The sequence below is a fragment of the Aspergillus caelatus genome (genome assembly GCF_009193585.1).
Source record: "Aspergillus caelatus strain CBS 763.97 unplaced genomic scaffold BDV27scaffold_173, whole genome shotgun sequence".
Lineage (NCBI taxonomy): Eukaryota > Fungi > Ascomycota > Eurotiomycetes > Eurotiales > Aspergillaceae > Aspergillus > Aspergillus caelatus.
The window spans coordinates 54961-79855 of record NW_022475436.1 but is presented as its reverse complement, the minus strand read 5'-3'; the positions used below and the strand labels follow the sequence as shown (position 1 = coordinate 79855).

The following is a 24895-nucleotide window of genomic DNA, read 5'->3' as shown; positions in this document are numbered from 1 at the left end:
AAAAAAAAAAAAAAAAAGAAAAAAGAGTAAAAGTCAAAAATAAACAGCGAAATAAAGAAGAAAAAGACAAAAGAGAAAAAAAGGATCGTTCTATTCCGTGCGGGCACCGCATCCAGTTAGACAGGCTGAGTAATCCATTGCATTAATCTCACTATAAGAGTGAAATAGATTCATGCCCGGGGTCAATCAATTCTTACCATTGAATTGTCTCACGCTGACTACGTTCGAGCTGATGTAACACGAGGAAAGCACTCTGCTTGACCGGATCAATCCCAGCTTCCATTCCTATTAAACGACTGCTGGGAGGGATACCTCGTGCGCTCTGGTCGCCGTCCAAACGACCCTCCTCTTCGAGGGCCACAGAGCGCTGGGCGATGGTATGAATGATAGTGCCATCCCATGTCCCCTCCCTACGAGGTGCCGCGGCCAGGATAGCAAGGGCGCCGTGGCGGATACAATAGTTTCGACAATTTGTAGCAATAAAATAGAGAATGGGCACAATCCCTATTTCCAAAGTAAAAACTGGTGGCGTCTCAGCAGTGCATGCGGGTTGAGGTGACTCGTCTAAGAGCAGCTGGAGTCTGGATAAAAGCAACCCAAATTCCCTTTCAAACGGATCGTGTGCAAGTGCCCCCTGAGAGTGATCCATCTGGAGCAGCATTCGTAAAGCATCGCGGTAAATCTCGACGAGCGTCGCTGCGTGTTGCTCAGGTGTTGAAAACGTATGGGCGTATTGGCTCCGAAACGCCCGGTAAGCGCGATCCCACTGATCCAATCCCGGCACTCCCTCGGTTTGCATTTGTCGAAGAAAGACCTCGCTCTCCGCCATAGCCACGGGGTATTTACGTCGATCACCGACATCACCAGACGTCACGCCGGGCGTGGTTGCAATTTTTGCCAGAGCTATCTGGTTGATGAGTCGAAAGAACCTATCGATCTGGTTGAAAAGAATATCCTGTGCCTCACCCAAGGACGTAAACCTGTCCGGCGTGGCGACGGAGATATACTGCCCTGGTTTAATAAGAGCGCTGGGAGTAGTGGAAGCGACATCCAGGAACAAATCACATTGGAATCGCATGCGCATCAAGGTACCGATCATAGGGTATTTGGATATGATTGATGTGTTGGGTCGGCCCTGCTTCGCCGTGCCCCTGTTCGTGTCTTTTGCTATCTCTGACATATGAAAGGCACAGCGCAGGTGTACGTCAGCGGCTTGGTACCGACCTTGGAAGATTTCGATCGATGAAAGCAGGAGACAAGCTGTCAGAAAGGTATCGATAGACTGGATTTTTGAACAGAGCAGAGATTTCATGTGTGAGAGAGCGGATGCATAATGGACCAGAGCGGAATGCTGCTGATTGCTGTTCCCTTGGCCGTTAGGGTTTGTGGAATTTGCAAAACTGCGATGCAAGTCCGCCAAGGAGATGGCGGCGTATCGGATGACGGGCTCGGCATAGCACATTTGGAGAATCAAATGATCCTTGGAAGAAGCGTGAAAACATCCCAAGAGTTGAGATGCGGTATGCCGGCGAAAGTAGTCGAAGGACATACTTTCACCAGCTTTGGTGAAAAGAGGAAGGTTAAACGGGGGCTGCAATGCCCCCTGCTCTTCTGCCTGAGAGGTCTTTACCACTTCTGGGGGATACCCGTCGCACTTCCGTCCGGTGCTGGTACACCTCACACATGCTGGCCGGGCTTCATCACATTTGACGCGCCGGATCCTACAAATAGTGAGCGCGTTGTGCCAGATACCTACCCCTTGGTAAGCTGATTAATCGGTCTTACTTGCAAGTATAACAGCCCGTGCGCACTCTAGTACATTTCTTTGGTTTTTTTGCCATAGTATGTGTCTACTACCTGACAGCAGCTCAAGGACAACTAGCGGATTATCATGCTTGGTAGTGGAATGGCATGGCCAGGTGGCCCCCCCCCCCCCTTTGTATATGCAGCAGGAAGATCGCCATATCTTCTGCACTTTCGGTCCGACGTCTTCCGTTGTTCGGTTCTTCAGTGAACCTTAAAAAGGCATGCTATACCGGGCAGGGACTAGTGTCTCATGCACGAATTTCCCAAAGGACCATCAAAACATTTTGCATGTTTCGCTTTCACTCACTCACTTGAAAGGCACGAACTTCTGTTCCTTCTTTTGCTCCAGCCTGCTGTAGACGATAGAGTCATAATGTCAATGTAAATCTGATACTTATTCTAGATAGCGCTGTCAACATCTAGCTTCTGTACACAAATACTAAGTCTAGTTCGGTGAATTTCTACACTCTCGCCTATTGGCGTAATTATATATTTCCGGTAGACCGACGACAATGGGCTTGTCAAATGCCGGCTTTTCCTCGATGACTGGGACGGAGCGATGGGGGTTGAATATTTACACAGCGGAAGTACTTAGAGCTGGCGTCATCTAATTGGAAGGAACTCGCGTTGGGACAGAGAATATAAATACTAAATCAAGGGTACACGCTGTTACGGCTGTATTGTGTTAACCATCACTGGGAGAAAGACTTGGATCTGAACAGCCAAAAATGGAAGTTTATCATAGAGCGATTGCTATTTGATCTATTGAATTCGGAGAAGGCTTAGCGACTGTTGATAGAGTGAAAGAGAGTATGAATGAAGGGAATCCATCGCGTTCCTCGATCTTTCTGCCTCTATTCAAACCCCCCCCCCCCCCCCCCCCCCAACCCACATTTCTAGTGCGTGTTATGGGGCTTTGTGAACCAGCCGTACACAGTCGGCGAGGCCGTGCTTCTCTTCAGGGCTACCGGGCAGCTGACTCACAATTTCGACCGGTTTCTCCAGTCGTAGCTCGACATTCTTTTCCCCACCGGTTCCAATGGTCCACGATATGGTCGCAACATTGTCCTTACCCAGCGCAACCTTGGTTTGGATGGCTTCACTGAGTCCAAGACGTGGTTTGAAGAGCACTTTAGTCGACCCTGGTGCGATAGGTCGAACTCCGGCCAGTTCCGTGCAATACTCGTAGATGGGCACACTGGACCATGCGTGGCAGTCTGACCGCTGTCGGACGTCGTCTTCTTCCCAGGTGGACAAATTGTTGGCTAGCATATTGCGCCACGGGTCCCACAGCTGGGGCCAGAAGCTGTCGTAGACCTGATCGCCAGCAAGGGACAACGCACGAAGGGCATAGAATCGCATCATGTACGAGCATTTTGCGAAGCGAGAGTCCGCGAATGATTCAGTCAGAAGGCGGGCATGATCCTCTGGTCGCGCGGTACCGGAAAGAACTGCAAAGACCTGACAATGTTGTGAATAGGACGATTCGTCAGCGATGTCGGCTGTGGAATCGGTGAAGAAGCATCCGTCGTAACAGTGCGCTCGAATGGCTTGTTGCAGGGCGGCTGCACGTGCTTCGTACTCATTTGCATAGCCCGGTCGACCAACGTCGCGAACAAGCCGTGCCGCCTGTTGAAGAACATAAGCGTATAGCATGCTGAAGTATGTATGGCGGTTTGATTTGCGACCGGAGGTGGGCACCCCTTTGTCGGGATAATCGTCCGTCGCACCCCAGGTGGTGACCCAGTCGACATACTGCCACACATCCTCAGGTAATCCGCTTACAAGACCCAAGGAATCAATGTGTAGGTCAAAGAAGTCGAGGACGCCGTCGATCCGGGGGAGGAACGAACGAGCAAAGCGAGTGTCGCCGAAGTAGAGATGGTGATCGCAGACCTGCACGACCCAATACAACGGGAAGCCGGCAATCAGCTGAGGGACGTGAGAAGGGAAGCGAGACTGAGTGAGACCCTCGAAGGTGACTGAAGCTGCAAAATTTGTGATTGCTTGTCGCATCAGCCGGTCATCGCCCGAGAGTAGATAGTGAAACAAGCCGACGGCGCGACTGTCGCCGGAGTATCTACCAGGAATGTTAGTCGTCCCTGGATACGATCCCAGCGGGTATATCTGGTTGTGGACTTACTGAAGTTGCTCATAGAACGGGCAGTCCGAGTACCCGTCAAACATGCAGTTTCGCATGGTGCGGATTGACACGTCCCATATGCGTTCGCTGTATTCATCGCCAGGCTCGGTCCAGCTGGCCTTGACGGCGAGGGGATAGTTCACTTGTGTCGCCTCCAAGGGAAACATACGGACCGGTTCCTCTCCCACTATGATCTCGAGACGTAGAAGGTGAAACGTCCGGAACCAAAATGGCTCGTACGCCACGGTTTGTGTGTCAGGGATATCTAAAGTGACTGCATCATAAGGACCAATGAGATGGCCAGCTGTTGCGTCCAGCCGATCTGCCTTCTTGCGAAAGTACGGGTAGGAACGAGGCTCCAGCTCGTACCCCTCCGAGTACGTCACTTTCATTGTGATTTGCGACGAGCTTTTGGTCCCTTTAAATGCCCATCGGAGGAAGGCTGTTGAGTGTGTGTCGGCCTGCAATTCAAGCATGTGCGAAGAGCGCTCACGAAGAGTCAATGGTCCACTCCCAGACAAGCAAGATGACCATTCATCTGCACTGATATAACTCTCGCAGGCGCGTATCACGTTCACGACGATGGGGCTCTGATCAGGCATTGGGATCCCACGCGGACGTAAACGCCAGGGTGGTAGATCGCCATTCAGCGTTTTAATCCCGTAAGCCTTTGGGGTCACTGATGGGCTATGTATTGTCGGAGCGACTCGTTCGTATATCTGTCAAAACGAGATAATGAATTGTGTGTTCAGAACGGCGGGATGGAGCCAGCTTACGTGTAAAAACCCGTCATCTATCAAGCCCATTGGGAATTGAATACTCTCATCCACTTGTGCCTGCCATCCCGTATGCGAATCTAGTTCCACGACGTTACTGCCTGTCTCTATAGAGCCCACCACAGTCAATCCCGGCAGCGTCGTCCTCTCAAATGGCATGGCGCCGCGGGAGGATACAAAGTATCGCACCACCACGAACCGAATTACATTATGTCCGGAATTGAGATAAGGTGCGATATCGAGCGTGTCATAGTACCAGATCCACGGACTGCTGCGCGCTGGCCCGACAGCGACACGGACCCCATTGACATAGAGCTTATATCGCGTATCCGCAGAGAAATGCACCAGCGCGCGGGTGGGACTTTCCGGAAGGTCAAGCTCACGGCTGAAATGGACAATTCGCCCTGTCGTATTGTCTCCCGACGAATCAACCCAGTCTGGTGTCCAGATCCAGTTGGCCTGGAGGGAGTTGATGACCTGGCGAGACTTGTTAGTATGCTATAGGTGTGCCAACAGAAATTGGTCGCGCATACTTTCTGTTCGTCCGACGTCACCATATTGTGTTAACCAGGTTAGGGTCCTTCCGCATATTAGACTGTCAGCATTCGGGTGTCGCAGAAACGGGTTGGTTTTGAAAATATTAATCTGATCGGTGTCTATGACACGCGTGAGGGGTTTGGTTTGTCTCGGGCTATTGCGTCCCGAGGTGGATGTTCGGTTAATTGCGTATCTTGTAGATCTGCTTTCTGAGGTTATATAAAAAAAAAAAAAAAAGTGTTAACCAGGACGAAGTGACGCTAGAAAAAAAAGAAGAAAAGAAACACTTCATAGTCTATTTAAAGCAAGACAAAGCAACCTTTAGTATCTCGGCTAAAAACAATAGTCTAGTAGATTCATCAGCCGGAGGAATAGTATTCATAGAGTACGGGACGTATGAGAAAAAAAAATTGAATAATTCTTATAGGCTTCACAAGACGCATTGTCTGGTAGACTAGGGGCTAAGTATTAAGGTCCAGCACCCTGTTAGTAGTGATACAATTACTCTCTTGATTCATGGCATCACTCCATCATATAGAGGCCTCTAGAGAGGTGTGCCACGGCCGAAGATCAAATATGGAGACCTAGGCAAAAGGGAACAACGTTAAGCAGGGAGTAATTAGGGAGAAGGTCAATCAGGCATGTTTATTTTCATTCAAGCACTACATGAAACTCATGCATCTCAGCAATCACAGGCGCTCTCATGCCCCCCGCTGCTACCGTGAATCCCCCCCGATAGCTTGACTGACAATCAAGCAAAAAGGTCTTCACCCTCTTGCACAACATTCGCACGAGCTTCCGGTTTAAGTTGGTCAATAGCAGCTTTTCGCGCCTTAAAGATCCGCGAGTAGAATTCTGCATGTATGGATCAGTAGTTTTTCAGCTGCGAGGTGGGTAGTTGCTTACCTCCTTTCGTTGCATTCATATCACACATCTCAAAGGTCGTGCGCGAACCGTCCACCCAAGCGGACAACTTGATACGGTAAAGCTAAACAATGTTAGCAAGGTTCGTCGTTATACGTCCGATAGTATCATAGAGTTCGTTCCTACCTTGAAATAGGCATGTGAGGGGTCTGGGAAACGCAAGACTCCGATATTGAGGATTGTCTGCTCGTGGGGCTCACCCCTGCCCCAGAATGCCTGGCACAATTCGGTAATAGTTCCTGACTGGGCAACAATATTGGCCATCTCCTGGATATCAATCTTGGTGGCATCGAGAGCATCCTGATCAGCGATATGCTTGGTCCACCAGGTGAAGACCTTTTGGAGCAAGTATTAGCCAGCGTTAAACTCTCCTTTTTGTTTTTGCTTTTTTATTTACACCAACACTACTCCGTACTGCGTACTGAGATAGGGTGCCAAAACTTAAAAAATCATGTTGATCCCTATGGAGCAGCTCGCTTAAAGATCGATCGTGAATGGAATCATCCGAAAAGGAAGTGGATCGACAGGATCTTTTGGCACCCGATCTCACTACAGCCAGCCGTTCCAGGTTCTCGCCTGCAATGCAAGCTCATTGGTCAATTCTTTGGAGAGAGGCAATGGTATTGTGGACTCTGTTGACTGCCGACCGACGAAGTATCGGCCGAGGAGCCCCAAGATGATGATGTACTGTATTGTAGGAACTTCTGGACTTGTACATTGGGATGGTCGGTATCGAAAAGCATGTAATATACATGGCTTTGAGGTATATGAAGTCGCTATATTGACTTGGTTAAGGTTAAGTGAAGTGGTCCCTGGACTATCTGCCGGAATATACCTTATGTTCAGCTTTGCCCGTAGCAAACTGTTGTCTATCGAACATGCTGCGTCATTTGCAAGGGTTTTACATTGTCCTTATGTATTCCTTCTCATATTGGTATCTTAATTAAGGATCGTCAGTAAAGGTAAGGCTCTAGATCGTGGCCTGCCGCAGAGAACCATGGTTGAGGAAGACACGCATCTTGGTATAGAAGCAGGGTTACCGTGTGATGTCATGCATGACATAAATCCTCCCTCACGGGCTCTCTCTTCTATAAAATGGTATAGTTGGTCAATCGGACTATATTTCCACTCTACTTGCATTACAGACCATATCATTTGAGACATGATGGACGACCACAGCGACTCACGAAAAAGAGTGGCCATCATTGGCGCTGGCGCGGCGGGCATGGTAAGCGGAATGTGAAATGAACTCAGTAAACTTGCAGGACTAACAGAAAGATAGTCGTGCGCTTCTACGCTAGCAAAGCATCCGCAAAATTATGAAGTGACACTGTTTGACACCGCGCCACATACCGGTGGTCAGGCTATCTCAATACCTCTAGATGACTCCCGTCATGGCGCCAGCTGGTTGAATGAGGGCGTGCAGGGTGGCTCGCCTATCTTTCGACATACCTTCAATTTCTTCCGAAGATACGGCTATAACCCGGTGGCAGTCAAACTGCAAGTGTCTTTTGGAAAGGGACCAGACAGCTTCTGGACGAACATGTTCCCTAGTCCGCTGGTGGATCGATTTTCAGACGAGATACAAAAGTTCGGTCGCGTATTGAAATGGATTAAGCGACTCATGCCATTCCTAGGTATTCTGCCAGTGAAGATCATGTTAAGGCTATTCCGATTCAGCACTGAGTTTGGGAACAAAATGGTACTGCCATTGCTGGCTCTCTTCCTGGGAACCGGTAACCAAACACCCAATGTGCCGAGCGTGCTACTAGAGCGACTCTTCAATGATAAGAATATGAGATTGTGGGATTACGATCCTGATACGCTTCTACCCAATCAACCCACCATGTATACTTTTCCGAGTTTGAGTGACTTCTACCGTGACTGGGCTCGGGACCTGGGTTCAAGAGGCGTCCATCTCCGGCTCAAGACTAGCCCCGAGCTTGTAAAGCGAGATAAGCATGGCGTAACCCTACGTCCACGCCCTGCGATCAACGATGCGAATGATAATCCGGATGACATCGATCTACCATGCGAGGAGTTCGATGAACTGGTTATTTGCTGCCCGGCCGACGAGGCCAAGAGATTACTTGGAAAAAATGCCACATGGCGCGAGAAGTACGTCCTGGGTGGTGTCAAATTCTTCAACGATATCACCATCACGCATTCCGATTCGGAATATTTTGATAGTATCTTCGAGACCCGATACAAGAGCGATCTTTGTGCGAAGGGCAATAGCCAGTCGCGCAAAGACCAGATTTCATTCTCCCAAAAGACTCCGAGAACACGGAAGGATGGATGGGAGGGCTTTGCTCCAATGTACTATATTCATTCGTACGAGTCTGATCCGGACAAGATTGAGATGGGCTTTGACTGTACAAACTACCAGCATCAGTTCCGTGAGGCCTTTGGTGAGAATGCCATTTCCCCAGAGTCTGACCAGCACGTTTATCAGACAATATTCCTTAACGACGAGGAGAAACACCTCTGGACATGGAAAGGCATCGACGAGAGTAAGATAATCGACAAAAAATGGTGGCACCAATTTGGGCATCGTTGGAAACATTATCTACGTGTGGTACCAGGCATGATGTTTATCAATGGTAAAAATAGAACGCTGTACGCTGGCGCTTGGACGATGGTGGTGAGTTTCGCCAAACCACTTCTCTCACTACTCCGCAAGCTAACTACTACACAGAACATGCACGAAATCGCCTGCATATCCGGAATTGCAGCGGCCTACCGACTCGGTGCTGAGTATGAGGCTTTCGACGATTTTGCCGAGGACTTCTTCGCCAAGTATCTCCTTGTCTCGCATGGCGTGCGTTACAAACGAAGCGAAACTGCGATCTGATATGGCTGAATTGACACTCCATGTTCAATCTTGGAATTTCCTATCTAGTACACATGATAAATACGTGCCTCTATACGCCTTCCCGGCAGCAAAGGTCTGGTCCTGAGCAAATGCGACCGACACAAACGTCGTGAGACTCAACACACCACAAGCTCCAAATCCGTTTCCGATGCCACCGCGTCGAGAAAGCCTTCCATATCAATGCCAAACATCTTGGTGTACTCAAAGATCTGGCGGAACCAATCGTACTCAGGGAGGTTATAGTATTCGAAGTACCCGAATGCAATCGACGCCGGAAAGGAGATCACGCAAGCACCCAGGGCAACTGTCTTTGGTTGCAGGAAGTATTCGGACGATTTGGCGATGTTGACGGCCATGTTGTGCATCTCTTGTACATCACAAGGAAAAGGGGGAAGCGAAGGGTGACAGCCCTGGGGCGCATTGGTTGCACAGCTCAGATATAGCATACCAAGATTGCTGAAGAGAAGAACATGAGACGTCCAGTATAACAGGTGAATATGACCCGATTCAAGGTCGGGGAAATAGATGCATGTCGGAGGGGCCCTTTCCTGCGGTATGGCGTAACTTAAATGAAGACTGGATGGTTGTTCCCAGTGTAGCTTACTAGGGTAGTCGCATTTATACGTCTCATGCCAGACCCGTAGCCGTCTGGAGAGGCTAGAATATACCCTGAAGACTCTAGATAGCCTTTGCAATTGCTGGTGGCAGTCTGGTGCATTATACACCGAGTCAACCATCTGCAATAAAGCCGGAATCTCCATCATCAAGTCTAGTAAATGTTGCTTCGGCTCCTTCTTACACCCCTTCCAAGGAACGGATGTCCATTCTGGTGTTGCAAGGTATGTGGGTTTCCTCGTTCCAATACTATGAATCATCTACCGTGATTCCAATTAGCCGTGACGTCTATACAGCAACATCGCAGATCTTACAGCAGAAAGGCGCAATGCGTCGAACAGTCTATGTCTCGCCTGGGTCCATGTAGTGTCCAGCCCTTGTGAATGAACCAATGACAGGGCCCCGTGAGTATGGCTAGCCCACCCTAGGCCTCTGCTCGAGGATCCTTCGATAATCTGTAATGAGGACTTCCTTTTAGCACGAACTCAACTACGAATGGGGAAGGGAATCCTGCCTCATAAATTGCTAAGAACATCATGCTGGCCAGAGTCTCATCACGAAGGCCCCGGGTTCCATTCTGAATGGATCTGTGAAGATGCCGCAATGATTGCGAATATGATTCTGAGCTTAACCGAGTCAAACGAGGATCCTGGGAAATACGACCCATTCGAGCCGCTCCAAGTGCCAGCAAAGCCGACTTCAGGCTCGGCTCGTCTATATCAAGGTGTGGGGTAAATGCCATCCAGTCGATATAACTCGACTTTCCGAACACGTCTAAGCCGGTCTGGATGACATTGTTATGGAAGTATGAGCTACAGTAATACGCGACCGCAGAGCGCTGAAGGGTAAGGGCGTGAGAGGATAGCCCACTGCTGCACGCACGATATGTGATCGCCTGGCCTGACAGGGTCTCAACCTCTCGATTGGCGGAGTTTACTCCGGCATTTGAACGAGACTCCTGTGGCTCGTGACTGGAACGGCCTTTGCCCTGATAGGACACGTTGATGAACTTCATCTCGCGCGAATAGCCCGGACAGGAAGTATTTCGCGACAAGCATTGACCACACGATGGCCGCTGTTCGTCGCACTGTGGATATAGTTCAGAGGGAATGCTCAAAATTAGGCAAGGAAGGCCACTCACCCGTTTCTTGCGCCTCCGGCACGCATGACACCCTTTCGAGCCTCCTGCGATTCGTGCCATTGAGTCTAGGATAATGATAACAAATAATTTGCCCTACTGTATGATGCACCGAGCATAGATTGAGATTCACGCTCACATCTTTGAGAAGATTATTTAATGATCCTTACATAGCCCACGCCGTGGGGCTGCGAAGGTGCGCCACAGAATACGAGGATGCCATCTAATGCCAAGGTTGAGAAAGAGTCCAGCAACATTTTGGCATCGGCGCATTACATTTCCTGATTTGGTATGGCTCATAATGACTAAGACTTTTAGAGTGCTTTCTGGTTGGTGGTTATATTTGGCGTCATATGATAGCTGGACTTCAATATATCTCTTTCTGCAAGCAAACATTTTACATCTAAGGCAGATGAATTTATTACCAGAAAGCGCAAAACCTTTCTTAATCCAGTAGTCATGATGATGCGTAAAGCTCAAGTGTTCTGCAATCTTGTCTCCTCAAGAATTGAGTCTCGTAAAAATGTTGGCGCCTTGATGAATAGGTAATTTGTCGAACATAAATACAGAGGTTTCCAGAATATCAGATGTCCTCATTGTGTTTCTGTAGATCACTTCGTCTTTCATTCAGACAACTATGGAAACTGCTGCGTCAAGTACTCCTAAAGCAAGGTCCCACTGGGTCCAAAAGCTATACAATGCTTTGGGATTCAAAAAAGGCTATAACTTCATCTTGTGTATGCCCCATTCTCCAACCCTCGTGTGTGTAGCGATAAGAAGCTAACCGTGGACCAGTCTTCATTTTTGGCGGCGCATGGATGGGATTCACCCTCGCTCGTCTGGAATTCTTAGACTTCTCGACGTTCTGCAAGAACGCGGTGCCCGGGGAGTGCTTTTATTATAAGGGGCGAGGATACATAGGATTATACCTACATCTCGGTTGTATACTTCGTATGGCTCTTCACACGTTGATAGCTCTAATCAGCTACTAACATCATTACAGCTGCTGCCTTTCTTGCCTTCTTCCAGTTTATCCCGGCCATCCGATACAGGGTTATATTATTCCATCGCATCAATGGCTACATCATCATCCTGCTTGTTTTGCTCTCCAATGCTGGGGCATTAATGATTGCAAGGCATTCATTCGGAGGACTTCTTTCCACCCAAGCCGCCGTGGGCTTTCTAGTAATCCTGTCAACCTGTGCCATTGGCATGGCATATTACAACGTCAAGCGACTGCAGCTGGAACAGCATCGAGCTTGGATGTTACGGGCATTCTTCTATGTAAGACCACTTCGTACCAATGTAAATGTCTTTACGGACCTACTAAACATAGTTGCCGAACAGATGGGATGTATCATCACCGTGCGCATAATCCTCGTCATATCGACAACGATCATCTCAATCTCACCCAAGTATTACATGGCACAGCCTTGTGGCAAAATAGACTTCATGATTGGAAAAGAACGAACACTTGAGAGCTACCCAGACTGTGCCAGCTTTTACAACGGGTCCCACCCAGACCAAAATGTCCTTGTCCTAGGCGACTTCAATGGCGATGCGGACAGAATTGGAACCGCGCTTAACATGAACTTCGGGATGGCATTTTGGCTAGCCTTGTTCCTTCACTTTATAGGTGTAGAGATATATGTGAGTCCCTCAGAGCCGATGTTCCCCTTGTTCAAATGGCGAGTGCTACGGAAACTGACTTGAGTCGCGAATTTCATTAGCTGCAACTGACACCAAGGGAGTCTCAGCGGCTTCGCGAAATCTCCTACACCCGACAGTTAGAAGCTGGGTTTGAAAACCCTGGTAGGGCAGGCCTCACTGTTGACAGGTTTGGAGATAGTCAGCCTTGGGTTTCTGGGAAATAAACGTCTTGGAGAATTGCCTGATAAGCTGACCTGCCCGCTCAATTGTCTGACTCTGGTGGATCGAAGGAAGCTCCTTAGTAACAGGTAGTAACTTGTGATGTTGGAGCGATTCGTTCACTGCGGGTTGGGATATAAGACTGTCTTGTGCACAGGCGTACGATGGGTTCATGTTATTAAGCTATCTAGTGGTTATATATGTCATGCTTGCAAATATAAGAGAGAATCAGATAACAAGAATAGATGCACAACAAGGGCAACCAAATACAGAGGCAAGTAAGGTATGGGTACGAAGGATAAGCAATAGGAGGATATATCGAAGCCCCATTCACCGTTCTGGCTTTATAGGGGTTAGGCGATGATAGCGCTATAGTATAACCCCTCCCCCCCTCCTCGTACTTTGACACTCTAATCCCTAGAGTTCCTTCAGCGGCTGACGCAATCGTGAGACCTAGAGACAGGATGATGCTTTTCCTCCACGGATTTCCCCTGCGCGTGCAACATTCCGTTGATACAGAGATGAGAAACCCGTTTGATATAAGCCGGAAAAGTTAGGAAGTAATTAATGAAACTTCCGGCCTTCTACCTTAACAACAGGGCCTTCATAAACCTTCCGCGCAACCAGCCAGTACAACACCCCCGATAACCCCATTACCCCGACAAACAGAACCGGTGCCCAATTGAGAGTTTCGGTAGTGACTTCACGGTTCACAGGCCAGAAGCTCCAGAAGAATGCCCACGAAGCATATACCAGAGCTAGTATATTTATTGGCATTCCGAATCGACCAAGCGACCAACGGGAAGGGGGTAGTGGTGGAGATTTTGTTATGCGACGCACGATAACGCAAACAATGCAGATCATATAGGTACCCATGAGAGGACTGGTAGCTAGTGATAGCAAGGCGTTCATTGCGGCGCCGGAACCAATATTGATCAAGAACATGATCAGTGAGAAGGCGCATGTTATTATGACCGAGTTGACGGGGATATGGAGTGTCGGGTGGACCTATTCATACTATTAGTAACGAACCCAGCGACCGCTACAGTTGATGAGGGCCATACAGCCCCAAGCCAGGTAGAGAAGGGTAGGCCATTATCTCGAGCAAAGGCGAATGTCTGTCGCGATGCTGACGCCGTGCAGCTAATGGTGATCATGAAAAATAAGAGGAGGATGACCACGACTAATATGCTTGCACCGGTTGCATTTTTCATGGCCTCGGAAAATACATAGATAAATGGTAGACCAGCAGGTGAGTCAAGAGCATCTTGCACGTCAGGCATTATGAATAGATATGTCAGAACTGAACCCATGGCCAATGGTATATTTAGGACAAATGACAGTATCATTGCTTTAGGAACTGTAACACCAGCGTCTTCAATTTCTTCCGCTGTAACATGGTTAGCTGCTTATAAGTCACCTTACCAAGTTAGAGGAAATGCTTACACATATGTGCGACTGAGTCAGAGCCTGGCGGAAGACAGAATCAGTAATAGCCTCGTTGAGTCCAAATTATAGAGCTCTCACCCATGATGGTAAACATTGAGGACACTTGACCTATCATAACTGCCAAAGAGGGATTCGCCCATCCGGCCCCATAATCTTTAAAACCGAAGAATACGTCTTGCGCCTTTGCCTTGGGAGCAAGAACGAGTAACGTGACTATAATCGGAGCAAATGCGAAGAAGTGGAACGTGACGAAGATGCCCTCTGCAAGTGGAAGATGTTTCGCAGCAAATATATTAAAAAGGCTCATACCAATGGACGCTGCAGAGACGATCAAGGTTCCTTGCCAACGAGCCGGTGCATATGTCTCATGATTCAAGAAGATCACGCCCTGTATCATTGTTCCTGTTAGATAGGAATTGAATGCCACTGCGCTCTGCCAAGCGAGTGCCGAAAGCCACCCTAGCGTAAATGCATGCGTTAGTATCTATGTTCACCTTGATGACACTCATTGCTTGGCACTCATACCGGAGGCATAGCTAAGAAACTTTTGATATTTTCTAGGAGCGAATTCAGATACCCACTAGTAAGGAGCTTCAGCTTAAGCCTCTCTGTCATCCCGGATATACTAAGTACTTACATGGTACTGACCACCCGCGGTAGGTGCCCTATGTACGCAAAGTTAGTCCCAAAGCCGAGGCCCAGGTTGCCATACTCACATAGACGACATTTCAGCCAAAGAGAGAACGATAAAAAGCTGCCCACAGCATGCCCAAACCAGGGACCAAAACAGACATGGTCGCCCAGCCGTCCTTAAGCCCTGGGAGGTTGAACTTCCATCATGTCAGCTAATTCATTGCACGTTCAGGGGTAGCTCACGTTAGCACATTCTCCCACGTTCCCATAATACACGTTGTGAAGCCAATAGTACTGATAAGCCGGAAATTTCGCTTTGATGCATTATTAGTACTGTCAGCTAAAACGTGCAGAGAGGCTGGATGCAAACCCTCATTTCCTGTTTTTTACCCATCCGATGCATGTCCCTTTGGTCGTTCACAGTGAATCCCTCCTTAACGTCCTGCAATACATCTTCATCAAGACATTCTCTTGTATCGGGCACTGCCTGGAGATGTGGGCTGCGGTCCGTGCCGACTTCTTTCAGTTCCAACGGCCCGCTTGCCATGATGGCGATGAAGGATACAAATCCAGAGGAATAAGAAGGTTGACAGATTGTGGTGTGAACTGTCTTGGGGAAACTGAAGAATGAGATAATCCTTCGTATGTCGATTTCGCCCCCTGGAATAGGGTACGTAAATAAGAGCACAGCGTCGCATCACCATTACATCGCACGAGGTCGTACACGGACTATAGTGGGTATTAGTCTGTGTGTGAAAGTCTCGACATCAATTGGAATATTCCCTAAGCTACCCAATGGATACACGGAGTGGGCTCACCGGTGGCGCATAGCCTGCATAATGTCGCAGCTAAGTTTCAGGGATCATACACAAAGAACTTTCCCGTTGGGGTTTTAGTCGTACAAGTCCTCTCATCGAGGATGCTGAGAGGGTCGAGTCCCGATCCAATAGATTACACGCCTCCAGGATCTATCTGGCTCTTGAAGCCATCTCCTCCTTTATCTCTGAAGGCTCGCCTTGAAGCCGGTGTCCCCATTTCCAGACCAGGATGTAAGTCTAAAACCGTGACGTTACACACATATATATATTAACCTTCGAATATAACCTTTCAACTGGGACCATGTAATTTGGCGCCTCCTACATGCTGCTGGAGCCATTTTAATCCCTTGATCAGACCTGATCTAGCCCCGTCCCAATCAATACTCGTAAGCCTCTTTCCGACACCGAGAATAATTTATGACCGTTTGTGAAACAACATAATATAAAATAAATAACAATCGGGTCAGAGAAGCATTTATACATCATTACGAATGTCCAGGATCCCTTGTCCGTATGCCGAATATTTGGTGGTGCTTCCCTTGATGTTTCCTCGATATCTAGAATATCTCCCGTCCGGTATCCTAATCGCGCTTTGATGACCATCTCCGGCGATGAGGACCACTCCTCCATGGAGGTCACATCAGATAATCATGTCGCAATTATTGTTATTGCCGCAGTAGTTGGATTGATATGGTCGATATTGATGATTGTAATTAGAATATTCTTGCGTGTCCGTCTCATTCCACCACTTGGTTTTGACGACGCAGTTGCTGTTTTCGGAACGGTATAGAAACCCTCTAATTTGATATGTTCCTTCTCTAGAATACAGACTAATCTATAAACACAAAGATTGTTGGAGTAGTGCAAACATCGGTAACTCTTCACGCTGTGCACAATGGAATTGGCAAGCAGGAAGACTTACTTGCACCCGATGAAGCTGATACTGGGTTAAAAGTATGATTTGGTGTCTTCTGTGCTTCAGACGATTATCGATCAGGCCGCTAACAGTGAGATGATATGGTAGAGTATATACGTTGCCTGGTTGCTTTATCCGATCGCTGTCTGTTCCTCCAAAGTATCTTTGGCATTGCTCATAGCGCGTCTTACAGTAGCCAAGGTGGAACTTCGCGCGAGTTACGTACTTACCGGAATCAGCGTTGCTTGGGGAGTTGTTTCGGTCATTGTCGCAGCGACGCAGTGTAGGCTACCGCAACCATGGAACATTGGAGCCTCTCATCACTGTGATAGCATGGTATAGTCCACACCCAACATTCCATCAAAAAAGCGCCGTGTAGCCCTTCTAACCTGTCTCGTGGCAATATAGTTCGTCCGATGGACCGTGGTTGAGACGGGTAATATGCTGATCGAGCTGCTAATTCCCGGCCTCATCATTATGGTGCTTTGGAATCTTCAAGCGCGGTTCAAGACAAAGATTACCATCCTAGTAGCCTTCTCAGCGCAACTTCTGTAAGGGGCCGAAGGTTCAAAGGTTTCATATCAGGGTCTATACTGACATGATCTCAAACTATGACTTCAACAGGGTCGCAATCCCGACCATCTTCAGATTAATACTTCTTCACGAGATGACGACAGAAGACATTCGCAACAACCGGACTTTTGCAATCGCTAATACCGTGGTGCTCACCGAAATCACGATGCACTTTTCCCTCATGGCTGCCACCTTTCCATGTCTTCGCAAATTCCTGCAGGCGTTTGATACGAATATGGGCGCAACGACCCATATGATTACTGATCCGGACGACCCGAAGCATACTGGGTCAAACGGAAGCTATGGACCGAGGTCCTTAGACCAACCATCTCGTGGGAAAGGGACCAGTTTCGAGCATTGGTCTCGAAACAATAATCGGTACAATCGTAAATATCAACCTCACACCGTGACAACAGTTTCGGCCGGTGTAAGTGATCCGGGTGACTCCCCAGAAGGGGATGAAAGGTTACAAAGGCAACGCACGAGGAATAACGACATGGACAGTGGAAGTGTAGAGAGTGACGATAGCCAACTTGCTATAATCCGGCGGACGCAGCATTGGGAAGTTACGGTGGAATTGAGAGGAAACTGATATAGAAGTGACAGCCTAGCATATGACGGACCCTCTGTGTTACGACTTGCAATGTTGGAAGCGTTTGGTTATACAAGCTTGGATTCAACGACTAGCGTATACACATCCTTATTCATATATTTGAATCACGTAAAGAGTTTCTATTCGTCAAATCATATTTCTGTGAAGGGCTTTTTAATGCCCAAAGGAGGTAACCGTGGCAGCTCTGGCCTCGTCGCGATGCTCCTTCTGCCATTTCTTGGAATAGCGCACCCCAAAGCCATCACTGAAGACTTCACGAATGGCCTCGAGAGGCATGCCCTTGCATTCTGGGAAAAAGAACACCACAAACACCCACCCAGTGAAGCAGATGCCAGTGTAGAACCCAAATGCTCCGCTTGGCGTGATACCCTTCATCATGGACAGGAAGGTTGAGGAGATGATAATGTTGGTGCTCCAGCATGTAACCGTGTTCTGTTCAGTAACCGTTAGTCATATCGAACACTATTCCCTATTGCGACAGGAGGTAAAGAGGAAGGGGAATAACTGGGGACATAGGAAAGGAAGAACAAACCATCATCGTTCCAATAGCTCGGACCTCAAGTGGGATCAGCTCAGTTCCAATCCACGCAATGGTGGCAACGCCAGACGAATAGCAGGCAACGTAGCAAATGATGGTCACCAGGACCACGGTTCCTGGCCAGCCGACATTATTGCTTTCCACTTCCAGTGTTTGCAGGTTGACTGGAATATAGTGAAACGCGACCGCGGTGACGAGCATACAGATGGCCATACCAAGCACGGTCGTGGTCAAGATAATTCGTCGTCCAAATCGATCCACAACCAGGAGGTTTACGACCGAAAAGACAAAGTTGGTTCCTGACACGGTAATACCGACAGCCGTAGGGTTGTTAAATCCAACAATAGCGAAAAGCTTGGATGCGTAGTACATTAACGTGTTGAACCCACCCAGTTGACTGATGGCCATGACCACGCATGCAGTGAGGACGGCACGACCGGTAGACGGGGTAGTGAACACACGTTTAATCGTCGCCCAGATGGTGTCTTCGGACATCGCGTGCGTTGCTTCCTGAACGGACAGTTCGATCGATCGGATCTTGGCCTCGCGCTGTTCCGTCGTGGAGCTCGGGTAGATGCGTCGGAGGACAGCATCTGCGCTTGCGGTATCGCCGTGAGAGACCAGCTGACGAGGCGACTCGGGGCACAGGAAGAGAAGCGCAGCAAGAACAAGGGGTGGTACAGCTCCAATACCAACAGTTGCTCGCCATGCTTCTCCCTTCACCTGTGCAAACCCAGCCCCGATCGCGCTCGCCAGGAGCTGACCGAAGGTAACGCTCATGTTGTTGAATGCCACCATGCGACCACGATATTTGGCAGGTGCTATTTCACCGACTATACATCAATTAGTATGCAATCGCCTAATTCGAATAATGAACGTACTATACAGAGGTACAACCATGGCAGCACTGCCGACGCCAAGGCCCACAACGAACCGACCGACCGCAAACTGAGGCACAGAATAAGAACAGGTCTGAAGCACTGTTCCTAGAACGAAGAGAATGCAAGCCCCCCAGATGGGCCAGCGGCGGCCAAAGCGATCGGCAGTCAAACCAGCTCCGACTGCACCGATCAAAGCACCACCGCTCGTCAATGAAGTGACGAGTTCTTCCTCACTGGAGCTCAAGGTATGACCGAGGGACGTTCCAATTGTCACGAGTACCGAGGAAATATAGCCAGTATCGTACCCTGGGAAGGAGATTGTCAGTTCCGACCTCCTGGCTATCTGCGAAAGACATACCGAATAGAAGACCACCGATTGAGACAGTTACGGAAATCAACCACGCAGCCTTTGAGGCCGCCGTGTCTTCAATGCCACTCAGTTCGGAGACCTCCTGGAGACCTCCCTTCTCGGCATCTATCGTGTCAACATGTTCCACTTGCTCTGCTTTTTCTTTCTCGTACGAGTCGTCCTCGCCATCGTACTTATTCGGCGACATGTTGCAGAGCCTGGTGTGGTTTGATCCGGAGATTGCTAAATATGAATGGTGTCACTAAAGAGGAGTAGTTGCTTGATAGAGGTGGGTAGTGGAGGGACTGAGAGATGGTGCTCCCATGTCAGAACTGCCAGATGAAGTCCGCGGATGCATGAAGCCTTTTATTTCCTTTGGTTGATAGCCACCTAGCCCCAGACTAGTTATACTCCATTCTTCCCCACAGCCCCAGGCCCATTTTACCTTTCCCCGTGGGGTACATATCAAATGCCAATCATGTTCCTCCGATAGATCAAGGTAGGGGACCCCAGCCAGCCAAGAAGAACACTCTGCGCGAGAATCAATAGCCGGTGCGATGGGTAACCGACATAACTTGGGGCAAGAATGTTTTGCCACGCGGAGTAAGTTACTCTCCTTGTACGGTCCAGAGGCTAAATGGCCTCCAACACGGGTCCAAGAAGAAATACGACCCCAGATTGACCTCTTTCTCCGCATTGATAGGCGTCTGGGGTCAACCTTAAATCCCTGGCAGCCCCACTCAGGCCCTTTGTGAGGCAATTCTTTCCAGCGGGGTTTATTCCCTCTTTCATCAAATCTGCTCGGGTTAATTGTTCAGAAAAGCAGTTTCAGCCAAGTCCACATCCGCTTCGATTATAATGTAGAAAGTTTCCCCGAGCATATCTCAGCACACGGGGGTTCCCGACAGTCTTCGGCACGTTCCAGACAAGCCGAGACGGCTTTCTCCCCACGTTTTGTCCGCTTGCAGCCAGTGAAGCACGCTGAAGATACAGTTGGGAACTTATACAAGACAGTATGACATCATTTCAAATATCTCTTCTATTTGACATATCTCGCCTCAGAGTGGGTATGAGTGGATCTTCCCGGGTAGCAGTGGGTATGGGGTAGAAGTCCCAATCAAAATTCCCTCAAGAAGCAGCCAGTCTCTTGTTGCATTTGGTGAAGCCAGGGTACTATGTAGAACCTTAATCATTTCAATCATTTAATTCTTCCCAAGAGATCTCGACTTCCGTCTTCGACTCCTACACACCTTGGCGATAGCTGACCGGCAAATCAGGTTTTCAACTGCACAAGTTCCTCCGCGTGGCTTTTTTCCCATGGGTAACTCCTCTCAACCGCCCGAATAAGTCTCTCGTGTTCCGTGCTACGGACACGAATGCTCAGCTCGAATGGAGCTGGGTGACTGATAACTCCTGTCGTAAACTCGGGAGTGACGGGGACCTCTTTTCCATTTCTAACCACATGGGTAATGTTGAACACAGCCAAGGACCGCGCCACGGCAAGGTAAAGATTGGCAGCAGCCAGGTGCTGACCGGGACAAATCCGACGCCCAAATCCAAATGAGAGTAAGTGCGGATCATATTCCGGTATTCGTCCATTGACTCCCAGAAACCGCTCCGGCTTAAACTCGATTGCATTGTGGTATAGGTCTGGATCGTGAGCTATGGCCCTGTATGTGTGAGGTATGTGAGCAGACAGCTCCAGAGATATACAACGATAGCTAACGCACCAGATGTTTGGGACCAGAATCGCGCCCTTCGGAATGAGGTAGCCCTTGTATGTATCGTCCTCGCTGGACGCATGTGAGACCCCCAGTGGAGTCACCGGGTGCCATCGGAGGACTTCCTTCACCACGGCATTTATGTATGGCAGATTGTCACGGTCAGACAGGTCTGGTAGACGACTGGTTCCTACCACACGGTCGATTTCTTCTTGGGCCCTCTTTTGCACATCCGGATTCAGCACCATAGCCTGGAAAAAGCACGCCAACGAGGAGACACTCTAGGGCAATTGTTAGCAGTGTACACATACGAAACGGTTAGCCGGGGAATGTACCGTTTCGGCTCCTCCACCATAGAGCGATTGCGCAGACCACTTGGCCACGATCTCCTCCTCTGAGCCTGGCTCTACAAGGCCTTGTTCCAGAAGACTCGATAAGTACGAGGGCACATGCTTCTGCTGCTCAAGCTGTCGGCGAACAAACGCATAGGGCACGTCCCTCATTGCCGTCACTCTTTTCTTATATGCCTTGGCCGTCTCTTGCCAGCCGCTACCTGGAAACCAGCTTGGTAGGTATTTCACTACAGATTATCAGCATACGTCCTGACAAGTAGTGTAGGCCTCATACACATGGGAATGAAGTTGACCAGCCAAGCTCCCGGAAGGACCAGTTGCGAAAAGTCCTCCATCGCCTTGTCGACCAATTCAATCAGAGGATCACGCGTGTGTGGTTCAGTGACATAACCGTATCCGACTCTCAGAATGATGGAACCAGCTTCCCTAGAAGTATGCGTGATACTTTAGTGGTCGGTTCACAGTCTGAAATTTGAACAACTCACTTCCTGATGTGCTGGATCAGATCATCCGGGTTTTCAAGTATACGAAAGACGAGACGGTGTGTTTCCATATCGATAATACTGTGGTATTTGGAGATTGAAGAAGGAGTGCCCATCTCTTGATGCAACGCTTTCCGATACGCGCGAAACCGATTGTTGTACGGGAGCAACCCCAGTGTATCCTCCCAATCTGTTCTACCAAGCCAGTTAGTCATATTCCTCCTAGGATATCCTAAGTATTTGGCTACCGCACATTTCTGCAATGGGCAGCTGAGGCCTAGAGGAGTGCAATCCCGAGCGCTTCTCCATGAGATCTGTCACCGTCTGGCGGTCGTTCAGGATGACGATGGTTTGTCCGAAGATCGTTACCGAACTGATCGGCCCTACACAGGAATCCTGTGATTAGTGCTTTGAATCCTTCTATTTCCAAATTGGAGCATCGCGTTACCATATAGTTCCTTATGCTTGAGCCAGTGCAGCCAGTCTGGCGTGCCCGGTGACGGCAGGTCCAACAGGTTGCCAATAATGGGCTTTGATGTAGGCCCCGGGGGGAGTCTTTTCAGAGTTTTCCTTCCCCCCAGAGTCCATCGGATAATATAGAGGCCAGCGAAGCCGAAGAAGAGACTGACTACTAGCAACATGGTGACTGCAGCCCGCTATAGCAAGCATGGATGCCATGATCCGGGTTGGGCCCCCAATCCATTCTTATGGAACTTCCTCAGGCTTAACCCTAGTCAGAAATATCTCCATTCAGCTGAACAAGTGGTGGCAACGCATTGACAGGGGCGTTACATCGCTTTTGTGATAATCCTCTTTCGTGACACGGTGGTTGGTTCGATCCTGTGCTTGGTGGAGCCGATCATCTGCAGGATATATGAAGAATGCGCATGTATGCAACAGGGGTCTGGGTATCGTTTCGCTTATCTACCAATGTTTCACACGACTTTCACGTAGAGGTGGCTGTACAATTTCATGCTTCAACTTACTTTCCATTTCCTCCTTTGTCTGCTTTGGTTTTGGCCGTGCAAATCATTATCAATACAGTTCTGCCAAGTACCCAAACCCAGGTCGGTGCTGAGATACATTGAAGCTCAAGAGACAGCAACGCCTGACCTGCGTTCGTGCTTTGCCGATCGTTCTGCAAACCATACATTAGTCTGTATATTTCCCCTCATCTCTAACACAATTCTTCACGGACTTGACTGCCAGCCTAGTGTGACTCCTGTCTCTGTGGCCGAAATTAATACGGGATGGGCAAGTCGGTGTTATTCAGACATGATTTTCTGCTAGGAGCTAAAGTGCTACTAGTGGAATAAGCAACCAGCGGCCTGGTATCCATCGTAATATTTTCATATTGTGCGTTATGATTGTATCGTACGAAAAGCGCGGCACTATCGTAAGGGTTTCCAAGCGTTCCACATCGGCCTCCACCCATAGACGGGCTGACGGGCATCAGGATCCTTCCTCTTCAGCCACTCCGATCAGAGACTACGATTTTTGGGGCCCACCATCCGTCACAATTCTCAAATCTTCAACTGTCCAAGGCATAAAGAAGGGCTTACAACAACAATGACTTGTATTTTAGGCGCGCAGGGTCGTACCTTTGTCAAGAGCCAACCCTTTCTTCGCAAGCGCCGCAGACGTATCCTGGATTGGTTCCGTCTGGTCATCATTTTTTTTTCCCCCTTCTTCTTCTTCTGCACGGGGAGAAAAGTCAACCAATGGCACCTCCACCCTGTAGGAAATCTACCAATAAGAGACTCCCTGTTTTCTTCGACCGCGTTCCCCCGAGGGTGCATATTTTAGTCGCACAATGCTGCTAGGGCGGATCCACCGTCTGCCATAGCCCATAGGGAGTCCAGGCCTCTAAAATGTGTACTTACGGTAGAACCCCTCTATAAGTATCCCCGATATAGGGAATCCCCTGTTATTAGCAATCTGAATCACTTCCTAAATTAATTGCTTATAACGGGGTTTTACCGTATTATTCCGTCGTTCACTATTGCCACGTATCAGCCCAACTAGGCCATAAAAGGGTTAGTGCGGGGACGGCCCGAGGTTCAACTCTCAGCCAGTCTGGAATCTGGAGGAAGGAAAACCTTGATATGAGGAAGTAATTTAGCGCGCTCTCTAAATTGCTTATTTTAAGGGGTTGCTCATGCTGAATTATCTATACAGGTCCTACTAAAGTAGTATAAATATACGATACTAGATACAGATATCTAGTTACTATGTCCTGACGGTATGTGGTACCAAGTACATCTCTTCATACGCAGAAATATATATCTTGCCGGGCCCTTACTAGGACATGCGATAACCCGCAAAGAGCTTATTAGAGTTGTCAATGATTTCATAGGCATTGAGAAATGAGCTTTAGTACTAAGTCTAACTCACCTATATTCTAAATTCAAACTTAGTAAGGACATTCAAAACAGTACAACGCGGAAAGACCCTCATATGCCTTGGTTGGTGAGTCAAAGCGGATCTAACGAGAGGCCGACAAATGTCTGGGGTGAGGTTGATATCGCCTAATCCAGCCGTGTTACTCCTATAACACTACATCAGCTCTATTTGAATGCAAAACTGCTTAAGTTCAAGCCCTGGTCGTATTGTTTTAACAGCCGAAGATCATGATCTGTACATATCGGATGGCCATCTCCACTCCGATATCCCCCGCAAGCTACTAGGTAGCATGCAAGTGGAAACCGAATTAGTTTAGTCTGCTACTGCATGAAAAGCTGGACAAGCAGCTACAATATACCAAGGGCCAATGACTAAAGTTGGGATGCGAATCACAAAGACACTCTCCGCATATAACTAGTCAGCGTGGAGACCCACGTTACACCTCCGCAATCCATTGGGACTTTGACAACTCACACCTCAGCC

At 48.7% G+C, this 24895-nt stretch overlaps 10 protein-coding genes across 10 annotated transcripts; 3 read left to right on the top strand and 7 right to left on the bottom strand.

Moving 5' to 3' along the window:
* Positions 1-193: 193 nt before the first annotated feature.
* Positions 194-1841, bottom strand: BDV27DRAFT_166975 (Zn(II)2Cys6 transcription factor; the record flags this gene model as incomplete). Its single annotated transcript, XM_032074335.1, has 2 exons — positions 194-1721; positions 1786-1841. 2 exons carry the CDS (start codon positions 1839-1841, stop codon positions 194-196), a joined length of 1584 nt encoding a protein of 527 aa, XP_031924550.1.
* Positions 1842-2712: 871 nt separating this feature from the next.
* BDV27DRAFT_166974 (putative rhamnosidase B) lies at positions 2713-5282 on the bottom strand (the record flags this gene model as incomplete). The annotated part of the gene is made up of 4 exons (XM_032074334.1): positions 2713-3886; positions 3950-4668; positions 4726-5202; positions 5259-5282. The coding sequence occupies 4 exons, from the start codon at positions 5280-5282 to the stop codon at positions 2713-2715; spliced, it is 2394 nt and encodes a 797-aa protein (XP_031924549.1).
* A 731-nt stretch (positions 5283-6013) lies between these two features.
* On the bottom strand, positions 6014-7066 carry BDV27DRAFT_160710 (uncharacterized protein; the record flags this gene model as incomplete). Its single annotated transcript, XM_032073085.1, has 4 exons — positions 6014-6117; positions 6169-6250; positions 6313-6522; positions 7022-7066. The coding sequence occupies 4 exons, from the start codon at positions 7064-7066 to the stop codon at positions 6014-6016; spliced, it is 441 nt and encodes a 146-aa protein (XP_031924548.1).
* Positions 7067-7351: 285 nt separating this feature from the next.
* BDV27DRAFT_166972 (putative flavin-containing amine oxidasedehydrogenase) lies at positions 7352-9109 on the top strand (the record flags this gene model as incomplete). Its single annotated transcript, XM_032074333.1, has 3 exons — positions 7352-7414; positions 7469-8830; positions 8885-9109. 3 exons carry the CDS (start codon positions 7352-7354, stop codon positions 9038-9040), a joined length of 1581 nt encoding a protein of 526 aa, XP_031924547.1. The 3' UTR covers positions 9041-9109.
* An 879-nt stretch (positions 9110-9988) lies between these two features.
* Positions 9989-11017, bottom strand: BDV27DRAFT_28418 (Zn(II)2Cys6 transcription factor). The gene is made up of 2 exons (XM_032076218.1): positions 10818-11017; positions 9989-10763 (listed from the first exon to the last, which is right to left on the bottom strand). Exons 1-2 carry the CDS (start codon positions 10875-10877, stop codon positions 10101-10103), a joined length of 723 nt encoding a protein of 240 aa, XP_031924546.1. The 5' UTR covers positions 10878-11017; the 3' UTR covers positions 9989-10100.
* Positions 11018-11451: 434 nt separating this feature from the next.
* Positions 11452-12688, top strand: BDV27DRAFT_160707 (uncharacterized protein; the record flags this gene model as incomplete). Its single annotated transcript, XM_032073084.1, has 5 exons — positions 11452-11551; positions 11610-11765; positions 11818-12098; positions 12162-12464; positions 12545-12688. The coding sequence occupies 5 exons, from the start codon at positions 11452-11454 to the stop codon at positions 12686-12688; spliced, it is 984 nt and encodes a 327-aa protein (XP_031924545.1).
* A 139-nt stretch (positions 12689-12827) lies between these two features.
* Positions 12828-15487, bottom strand: BDV27DRAFT_133029 (amino acid transporter). The gene is made up of 9 exons (XM_032068000.1): positions 15136-15487; positions 15009-15079; positions 14849-14962; positions 14770-14797; positions 14658-14712; positions 14211-14591; positions 14130-14153; positions 13748-14073; positions 12828-13691 (listed from the first exon to the last, which is right to left on the bottom strand). Exons 1-9 carry the CDS (start codon positions 15310-15312, stop codon positions 13248-13250), a joined length of 1620 nt encoding a protein of 539 aa, XP_031924544.1. The 5' UTR covers positions 15313-15487; the 3' UTR covers positions 12828-13247.
* Positions 15488-16211: 724 nt separating this feature from the next.
* On the top strand, positions 16212-17664 carry BDV27DRAFT_147816 (uncharacterized protein; the record flags this gene model as incomplete). Its single annotated transcript, XM_032070815.1, has 6 exons — positions 16212-16313; positions 16433-16537; position 16608; positions 16739-16872; positions 16908-17050; positions 17124-17664. 6 exons carry the CDS (start codon positions 16212-16214, stop codon positions 17662-17664), a joined length of 1026 nt encoding a protein of 341 aa, XP_031924543.1.
* A 146-nt stretch (positions 17665-17810) lies between these two features.
* Positions 17811-19837, bottom strand: BDV27DRAFT_28391 (general substrate transporter). Its single transcript, XM_032076217.1, has 4 exons — positions 19463-19837; positions 19105-19410; positions 18218-19056; positions 17811-18117 (listed from the first exon to the last, which is right to left on the bottom strand). The coding sequence occupies exons 1-4, from the start codon at positions 19659-19661 to the stop codon at positions 17839-17841; spliced, it is 1623 nt and encodes a 540-aa protein (XP_031924542.1). The 5' UTR covers positions 19662-19837; the 3' UTR covers positions 17811-17838.
* Positions 19838-20377: 540 nt separating this feature from the next.
* On the bottom strand, positions 20378-22703 carry BDV27DRAFT_28361 (cytochrome P450). Its single transcript, XM_032076216.1, has 7 exons — positions 22458-22703; positions 22263-22392; positions 22013-22204; positions 21802-21953; positions 21510-21754; positions 21184-21455; positions 20378-21123 (listed from the first exon to the last, which is right to left on the bottom strand). The coding sequence occupies exons 1-7, from the start codon at positions 22648-22650 to the stop codon at positions 20727-20729; spliced, it is 1581 nt and encodes a 526-aa protein (XP_031924541.1). The 5' UTR covers positions 22651-22703; the 3' UTR covers positions 20378-20726.
* Positions 22704-24895: the final 2192 nt, after the last annotated feature.